This window comes from Gossypium raimondii, chromosome 9, assembly GCF_025698545.1.
Source record: "Gossypium raimondii isolate GPD5lz chromosome 9, ASM2569854v1, whole genome shotgun sequence".
NCBI classification, from domain to species: Eukaryota; Viridiplantae; Streptophyta; class Magnoliopsida; order Malvales; family Malvaceae; genus Gossypium; species Gossypium raimondii.
Window position 1 is genome coordinate 26,091,497 of NC_068573.1, and position 9,071 is coordinate 26,100,567.

The 9,071-nt window shown below is 36.4% G+C and overlaps 1 protein-coding gene across 2 annotated transcripts; it reads left to right on the top strand.

The window, feature by feature from the left end:
* The first annotated feature begins 4,664 nt into the window (after positions 1-4,664).
* LOC105798573 (sugar transport protein 8) lies at positions 4,665-8,869 on the top strand. Of its 2 annotated transcripts, none has more exons than XM_052620701.1 (4): positions 4,665-4,706; positions 7,088-7,407; positions 7,544-8,170; positions 8,254-8,869. In XM_052620701.1, the coding sequence occupies exons 2-4, from the start codon at positions 7,102-7,104 to the stop codon at positions 8,695-8,697; spliced, it is 1,377 nt and encodes a 458-aa protein (XP_052476661.1). In that variant the 5' UTR covers positions 4,665-4,706; positions 7,088-7,101; the 3' UTR covers positions 8,698-8,869. The 2 variants fall into 2 exon arrangements, with proteins under 2 accessions (XP_052476661.1, XP_052476660.1); XM_052620700.1 differs by lacking the exon at positions 4,665-4,706 and adding an exon at positions 4,874-7,002.
* Positions 8,870-9,071: the final 202 nt, after the last annotated feature.

Consider the following 9,071-nt stretch of genomic DNA (forward strand, 5'->3'; position numbering starts at 1 on the left):
CTTCTCCTCGATTTTCCACTCGTTCTTTATCTAAATTAATAATTTCATTCAATTCATTAATTTAGATAGTAAAAAAAATTTACTTTATGCAATTTAGTTATTTTGACACTTTTACAAAATTACCCTCAATTTTTCATTTTTATTCAATTTAGTCCATATGTCTTAATCATGCAAATAAACTAGCTTTATTGAAATTTCATACTAGCCGAATGTTAATAGCATCCATTACAGCCCACATTTGTAACAATTTCACACCAAGTCATTCTATTTTTACTATTTCAACAATTTAATGTCTAATCGATAAATTCATCAAAAATCACTTAACAAAATTCTTATAAATAACAACTAATACTTCAAATTCATCATTTAACAATCACAAAGATTCATCAATGGTAGAATTCAAAATCTTTAACAGTTTCAAAAACAAAGGCATGGGCTAGTTGGACTTAGTTGCAACAATCTCAAAAACATAAAAATTACTAGAAATGAGACCAAAATGACATACCATGCTACCATTTGAACTTCCCGAACCTCAAAGCTTAAAAATGGCTTCTTCCCCCTTAACCATTCGGTGATGAAGACTTTGAGAAGATGATAAAAGCTTTTGGTTTTATTCAATTAAAGTTTAATTATGAAATTACAATTTTGTCCATTTAAAAATCAACCAAATTTCGAGCATTTAATTACCCAAAACCGTGCACCTAAAATTCAATTGGTATAATTGCCAACTAAGTCCAACAATTCACCTTTTCATACCTATTAAACACCTTTAATTAATAGAATTCAACCTTTGCATCTTTTACAATTTAACCCTTTTCAATTAATTAACTATCTAAACATTAAAATTTCTTAACGAAACTTTAATACAACCTTAATAACACTCCATAAATATTTATAAAAATATTTACGACTCAGTTTATAGAAATGAGGTTCCGATACCTCATTTCCTAAAATCACTTAACTTTAGGGTATTACCACTTAACCTAATTGTTCATTCGAATAACTAAATTGTCAATTCAAAATTTATTTTAATACCATAATTGACTCGTAAATATTAAATAGTAGTATTTACGAACTTACTCGTTGGATTTGTGGCCCGAAACCACTATTTCCGACACCACTAAAGAATAGGTTGTTACACTAAGATTTCAAGGTTAAAGAGGTCACAGAAACAATTGTTTGAGATAAGCTACATATCATGGGTTATTTCCAAAAAAATATAGGTCGTACAACTCAAGATTGGTTTTCAAAAGATTTAATTAATAAGGTAGGCTTGAAAGCTCAATCGGTCCAAAGAAAATGTGCCTACGCATTTTTAGACCTGCTTTGTTATCTAAGATTTCACCTCAAGGAAAATACCAAACAAATTCTAGAGACTAAATCCTCATGCATGTTTAATTTACAGGGAATATAGAACAATTAGGGTGAATCTACACTCTAATAAAATCAACATTCATCTCATAATTTATTTAACATAAAAAACTACTTGAAATAAAAAAAAGATTGATGTTGAGTGTCTTTTCCAGTTCTCTGCCCCCTACACAAATTCATCTTCGAAAAAAATTGAGGCAAATGAAAATATTTAAGGCACGGTCCCCCTGAAACTTAAGCGGAACAATATCCTCATTGTTGAAAACATCCATCAGATTAAAATAAAAAATACTTGAAAAATAATTACAGCTAGAAATTTATTTTCCAAAAATTAAATCAGGAGAAGACCCTCTCATTTATTTATGGACCTATCATTGTCTTGTGTCTGTCATTAGGAGAAGACCGGCTACCACCTAGAAATTTCCACCCTCGTTTCTCAATAATTTCTTGGATGAGTGTTGGTACATCATACTCACTATCCAGTTGAAAACCCTTTTCTAGAAATAGGGGTTTCTTCTTAAATATTCTGATGTATTTGGCCCTTATTCTTGGGGTTCGAAACCAAGGTTGAAACTCTTCCTCTTGAATCTCTGATTTCTTCCTTTTTTTACTCATCTTCAAAAATAATCAAGAAAAAACCCACTTAGTAGAAAAAATTAAATCACACAATTACCTTAAGATGGGTTAGGGGCGGTAAATAGGGTTTGTTGATTGTTGAGGGGTCAACAACAATCGCTAAGAAACTACCGAAAATTTTGCTGCTACCATCGTCTAATGGCACTCACGGTTCGACAAGGCTCGATTATTGTCGATGGCATCTGATTGCTGGCGATGGTGATCGACAGGGCTCGATGGTGGCTAATGACTACCGCAAGTGTCTGATGGTGGCCTGATCGATAGAGGCCGAAGGTGCGTGAGGACTGCCACAAATGGCCGATGGTGGCTGATGGTGTGCAATAGAGCAGCACGCGATGGCCTGCTGTTGGAGGGCGCATGAGCGCACGGGTCTACAGGGCTAGGGGGTCGGTTGATGTTGTTCGACCGCACCAAGCTATTACGAACCAGAATTTGAAAGTAGAAAAGAGAGTAATCGGAGAAGAGAGAAAGAAAAATAGAGAGAAGATTGAGAATACTGGATTTTCTTCTGTTTTCATTCATGAAGAATACCTCATGCATTACATGCAGTTTTAAAGGAAAACTAACAAAGTGACGTGGACAATTTCTGTTGTGATTAAACGCACCGTATAACTAATCTTCTAAACCCCCCGTTTCAATTAAACTAACAGACCCCCTTCCCAAAACTCTCCGTTTCACTTAATCTTCACAAATATCTCCTGCTAACTTTTCTGCTCATAACAATATTCCTTTCCCAGAAAACAGCCTTGTCCTCAAGGCTGAAAATAAGGAAATTTGACTTGGAATGCATGTTTCTACCATGGTAGCCGGCCTTGATGTAAAAATATGAGCGTATAAGCAAGAGACTTAGGAACATCTCTTCTGCTAACAGTGCTTCCCAAATGCGCATGGACACTTGCATATCGAACAGTTCCTCTAAACATATCAGGTCGTTGATCATAATCAACATGCAGTCCACTGCTGCTATCTTTCCATTTTGTTGCTAATCCACGGTCAACAAGAAACAACTTCTTCTCTTGTGGCGTGGATGGTTGACCAAGTAAAAAGTTCTCAGGTTTAACATCCCCATGCACATAACCTTTGGAGTGCATCTTCTCTAGTAAAGATAGGGACTCAACAGCTATACAAGCTACCATTTCTGCAGACATCGTTTGACCTGAAGGATTCCAAACATCCCATAAACTGGGCCCTAATATGTCCATAACCCTCACATAATAGTCTCCTTGTTTTCCTTTGTAGTGCACTTTTGGAACTCCGTGACTACCACCTAGAGCATTGTAAACTTGCCATTCGTAAGGAGGACCATAACTACAACCTTTGCTGTTTCTATGCTCAAATTTCAGAGCTACCTCCATGGCTGTAGAACCAGTTGCACGTTCATTTCCATCACTAACACGTCTTCCAACAAACACCTGACCAAATCCACCTTTACCAAGCTTTCTTTCTATCCTGTACATAGGAGATCCCCCAACTTGAAAACTCCTCTCCGATCGACGTTTGTCAGCAGATTTACCATATTGATTCTTTGAGAAATCTAATAAAACTGCATGTAATAGTGACTTCTTTGAAAGCTTGTCAATAAGCATCAATGAAGTTGTTCTCCTAGATCCCCAATTATTCTGGCCACCTCCATTACTTTGATTCCCCCAACCAGTACCAGTATAATTCCCAAAATTTTGGAGACCAGAATGCTTATTTTTCTTCCCTCGGTTAAAAGGTTCACGTTTCTGACCTCTAGTCCCATCCTGAACTTGCTGTTTCATAAGTTCAGATGAACGAGATCCTCCTAACCACATAAAGCACCTCTCTGTAGGTGTTTTCCACATACCAGATAGCATGTGAAATACATCTGCCTTGGCATCGAATGTTGTGCCCTTCTGGTACATGAACTGCCCTGTATCCAGACACCTCGTTCCACTTGAAACGATCACTGTTGCACCAATGCTCGTGTTTAAAGCGCCTTTCCCTGAAGCTCCCAAAATAATTGGTTGCTCTCTCAAATGCACACTGCCCCCTGCAGCAATGGATGGATCCATCTGCGCCTGAGGTGGATCAGAATCTTTTGGTAGGAACCTAGGAGGAGCCCCCAAAACCCCCTTATCCTTATCAGCTGCAGTAGTTACCGGTAAACCAGTTGGCGGTGGCCCGAAATAATGAACGAACAACGACTGGAAATCACCTCGTAACTCCGTTCGAAGCTCCTTTAGACGGGATTCCATCTTGACCTCCAGATGCACGAATTTCTCTTGGAATTTGGAGATTTCTTGCTGCATATTGCTCACCTCTTTTTGCAACCTCGTCGATACGCCTTCGCCAGCCATCGAAAGGGATCGTGATAGCTCTGATACCTTTGTTACGAACCAGAATTTGAAAGTAGAAAAGAGAGTAATCAGAGAAGAGAGAAAGAAAAATAGAGAGAAGATTGAGAATACTGGATTTTCTTCTGTTTTCATTCATGAAGAATACCTCATGCATTACATGCAGTTTTAAAGGAAAACTAACAAAGTGATGTGGACAATTTCTGTTGTGATTAAACGCACTGTATAACTAATCTTCTAAACTCCCCGTTTCAATTAAACTAACAGACCCCCTTCCCAAAACTCTCCGTTTCACTTAATCTTCACAAATATCTCCTGCTAACTTTTCTGCTCATAACACAAGCTGGTGCTGGCGGCGGTGGTGATGACAACGACGATGAGGTGGGTGGCGGCTAAAAAAATAAAAGTAGAAAAGAAAAATAGGGAAGGAAAAATAATAAATAAAAATAACCCTAATTTCACTTAAGTTAAAAGATTAACTTAATTTTAATTAGTAGTTCTATTTACATTATTTTTTCTTTTTACCCATTTATTTATTTACAAAACTTAAAATCAAAATAAAAACAAAAAAGATAAAAAATAAAATAAAAATAAACTTAAACATAAAGATAAAGATAAAATTTATTTATTTAGAAAAGTAATAGTTTTCCGATAGAAAAAATTTCATGGATTGGTTAAAATGAGTGAAATGTTTTCTTGCTCGATTTTACCAGTCCAGTAATGTTTCAGTCGTTGACCATTAACTTTAAACGTTCCTCCTTTATTGTTTTGGAGTTCAACAACTCCTTATGGAAAAACTTGATTAATCGAAAAGGGTTCTGACCATCAGGATTTAAGTTTACTTGGAAAAAACTTCAATCTCGAATTGAAGAGAATGACTTGTTGTCCTGCTTTGAATACGGGGACGGATGTCCTTATCATGCCATCTTTTTTATTTTGCTTTAAAAATTTTGGCATTCTCATAAGAGAATAATCTCATATTTTCCAACTCATTGAGTTGTAATATCCGTTTGTCTCCAATGGAGTTTAGGTTTAAATTGACTTGTTTAAGAGCCCAATAGGCTATGAGTTCAAGCTCCAATGGAAAATGACATGCTTTATCATAGACTAACTTGTAAGGAGATATCCTTAAAGGAGCCTTAAATGTCGTTCGGTAAGCCCATAATGCTTCAACAAGTCTTCGGGACCAATATCTTCTAGTTGGGTGCACTACTTTCTCAAGTATGCTCTTTATTTCTTTATTCGCATACTCAGCTGAACATTCGTCTGAGGAGAATAAGTTGTAGCAACTTTATGCTTTACATTATACTTTTCCAACAACCAAATCAGGTAAAATTTATGCTTCAGTAGATGGGCTCAGATGTATTGGCACAAGTGTTACAAGATGCTTAAGTGAATAGTTCCGAACACTTGTATCGACACAATTAGGTAGTTGTACCAATACAACAATGTTAAGGGAGGATCCTTGCACTGTTTTGCTAGTTTTAAGCCTTCCAAGTCTCGTTTTAGGCCTCAGACACCTCCAATCACCTGTAATTGGATTCTAAATGCTAATAACATGATTCTTGCCTATTAAATGCAAATCTATCTATTTTCTATGATTTTATAAAAATATTTTATTACTTAATTCATAAATAAAGTACTGGTTTTTACATTGAAAATGTTTTGTGAGCATCTCTCGTTTGTACAGCCCATCAAGATGAGTGAGGGACCTTAAAAATTGTCTTTAGGTAGTTTTTTTCAAGACTTTATGATAGCTAATTGGATGGACATGAGAGTGTATATTGTTGTGAAAGATTGAATTTAGAAGGAAGTTGTTTCATTTGGAGTTAGAGGAGTGTAGGGAGTTGTGGAAAAAGATGGATGGGGCCGGTAAATGACTTTGAAAGAGAGTATAAACTTGTGTGGATGTCGGCTACAAACACAAGATTTGTGGTCAGTTGTATGGTGCAGGAATTGGAAAAAGCAACAATACAATGATAGCTCTCGATTATATGTAAGATTTGTTTCTTTTGTTGAACTGGTGCTTCTCTTGATGCATGATGATGATATGAACTCTAAATATTCTGAAATTAGTAGGAGTATGAACTCTAAATGTGACCAAATCCACGTATAATTAGGAAAAGATGTGGAATTGTGCTTATTGAGGTGGATTAGTAACTGTTTAGTGTAAGTAATCCTTTGTCAATGTCGAAAATAATGGATCAGGAATATCAGTTTGGGGTGGGGTTTTAGGAGACATTCCAAATCTGAATAAAGTCAGCTGAAGGTTAAATTTAGAAAAAACTGTTAGGGACAACTTATCGTGGTTTTAGTTCGAAGAAAATGTCAATGTTAGATTTCAGTTGTAATCGCAACAGTTGTATATAAACCTTGCTATAAAATAAGGTCTAAGACACTGACGTTTTAATTTATGACAACTAAATAATAATAGTAGTGTTGGTCTTTATTACTTATTCACAAATAAAGAAAAGGCAAAGAGAGCTAGTATTCCGATCTATATTTGTATTTACTTCTATATCTTCATTGCATCTTTAGTGGAAAATGCCGGCAGTCGTAGTAAGCGGCTCTGGTGAGAATCAAGAATTTGAAGGCAGGATAACAGTGTATGTCATAGTTTGTGTGATCATAGCAGCCTTTGGAGGCTTGATGTTTGGATATGATATTGGCATTTCAGGTTTTCTTTTTTCTTCAGAATATTTGTATTATTAGATTCAAATTAAAAACATGTGCTAAGAAAAGGGTTTGATTTGGATTAACAGGTGGAGTAACATCCATGGATGATTTCTTAAAAAAATTCTTTCCAGCTGTGTTTGAAAAGAAACATCATGCACTTGAAAACAATTACTGCAAATACGATAACCAATTCCTCCAGTTGTTCACGTCTTGCTTGTACCTTGCTGCTTTAATAGCTAGTTTTGTAGCTTCAAAGGTGTGCTCAAAATATGGTAGGAAACTCAGCATGCAGATTGCTTCAATATTTTTCATAATAGGCGTGATTTTGACTGCTGGAGGTATCAACATCGAAATGATAATTTTTGGGAGAATTTTTCTCGGCTTTGGTGTTGGGTTTGCCAATCAAGTAAGTTATATAATTAGCTTTAGTGACAGACTCTTCTGCATGCATCACTTTACTTCTACCAATGGTGAATGGCCATTACTTAATTACATGTATCCTTTTCAATTTAATTTATATTAATCACTAATTATTATTAAAGGCGGTACCACTCTTCTTATCGGAGATAGCTCCACCTAATCTTCGCGGAGCACTCAACATAAGTTTCCAGCTCTTCATTACAATTGGAATTTTGGTATCCAATCTGATAAACTACTTTACAACAAATGTCCATCCTCATGGATGGAGAATTTCTCTTGGCATTGCTGGTGTCCCTGCTTTGATGCTTTGTTTGGGATCTATACTCATTTGTGAGACTCCAACTAGCCTTATTGAACGTCACAAAGTTGAGGAAGGAAGGAAGGTTCTGAGGAAGATTCGTGGTGTCGAAAATGTTGATGACGAGTTTGATTCAATTATACATGCATGTGAGATGGCAAAGCAAGTAAAGGACCCTTTCCGCAAACTAATGAAGCCAGTTAGCCGACCCCAACTAGTAATTTCCATCTGTTTGCAAATTTTCCAGCAATTTACTGGAATCAACGCTATAATGTTCTACGCTCCTGTTCTGTTCCAGACGGTGGGATTTGGGAATGATGCTGCATTGCTTTCATCTGTTATTACTGGCCTTGTCAATGTGTTTAGTACTGTAGTTTCAATATATGTAGTAGATAGGGCTGGCAGGAGAATTCTGCTACTTGAAGCTTGTGTCCAAATGTTCATTTCTCAGGTCAAGTCTCCATCTTATATTTTATTCACTTATTATAAATTAATTAATGTTGGTATTTAATGTGTTGCATAAATTACATGCAGGTTATTATTGGCATAATCCTTTTCAAAGAATTGAAAACCACAGGTGACAATCTTTCCAAAGGAGAGGCAATCTTTGTGGTGATCTCGGTGTGTACCTTTGTCATGGGCTTTGCCTGGTCATGGGGGCCTCTTGGTTGGTTAATTCCTAGTGAGATTTTCCCTCTGGAGACCAGATCAGCTGGTTTTGCCTTTGCAGTCAGCACCAACATGCTCTTCACTTTCATCATTGGTCAAGCTTTCCTCTCAATGCTATGCCAGATGCAAGCTGGAATCTTTTTCTTTTTTGCTGCCTGGGTTATCATAATGGGAGCCTTCACATGGTTCTTGGTGCCTGAGACCAAAGGTGTCCCTGTTGATGCTATGGTTGACAAAGTCTGGAAGCAGCACTGGTTCTGGCGTTCTTTCATGATCGAGGATGACAGGCCCGATGTCAAGGTTGTTTGATCCAACTACAATGAAGTTCCTAGTTGTGTTTCATTCTTTTTTCTTGTAAAATTTACTGCTGGACACTACGCTAGCTATTGGGCTCACTACAGGATCGATCGTGACTACTTTTGTTATTGGGTTGAGCTTTCGGTATTTTATTATGGAAAATAAATGAGAAAGGCAAACATTTCACATTGTTTCTAGCTTATAAGGGTGGTCTGTTCTTATAATCATATGGGGTCTGAATTAGATTGCTTCAAGCATCATACCATTATAACCATTTAAATTTATTATTCTCACATCTAGTTCAAGAGTACATAATCTTGTCATCTACTTTTTTGAAAATTTCCTTTCTTGTGACTCAAAAAATATAAAATAATAATTCATAAGTA

Excerpts from the sequence above, each read along its gene's own strand:
- LOC105798573 (XM_052620700.1), top strand. The coding sequence starts at position 6,870 with ATGCCGGCAGTCGTAGTAAGCGGCTCTGGTGAGAATCAAGAATTTGAA. Across the intron at positions 7,003-7,087 it reads ATATGATATTGGCATTTCAG|GTGGAGTAACATCCATGGAT; the intron begins GTTTTCTTTTTT and ends TTGGATTAACAG. Across the intron at positions 7,408-7,543 it reads GTGTTGGGTTTGCCAATCAA|GCGGTACCACTCTTCTTATC; the intron begins GTAAGTTATATA and ends TTATTATTAAAG.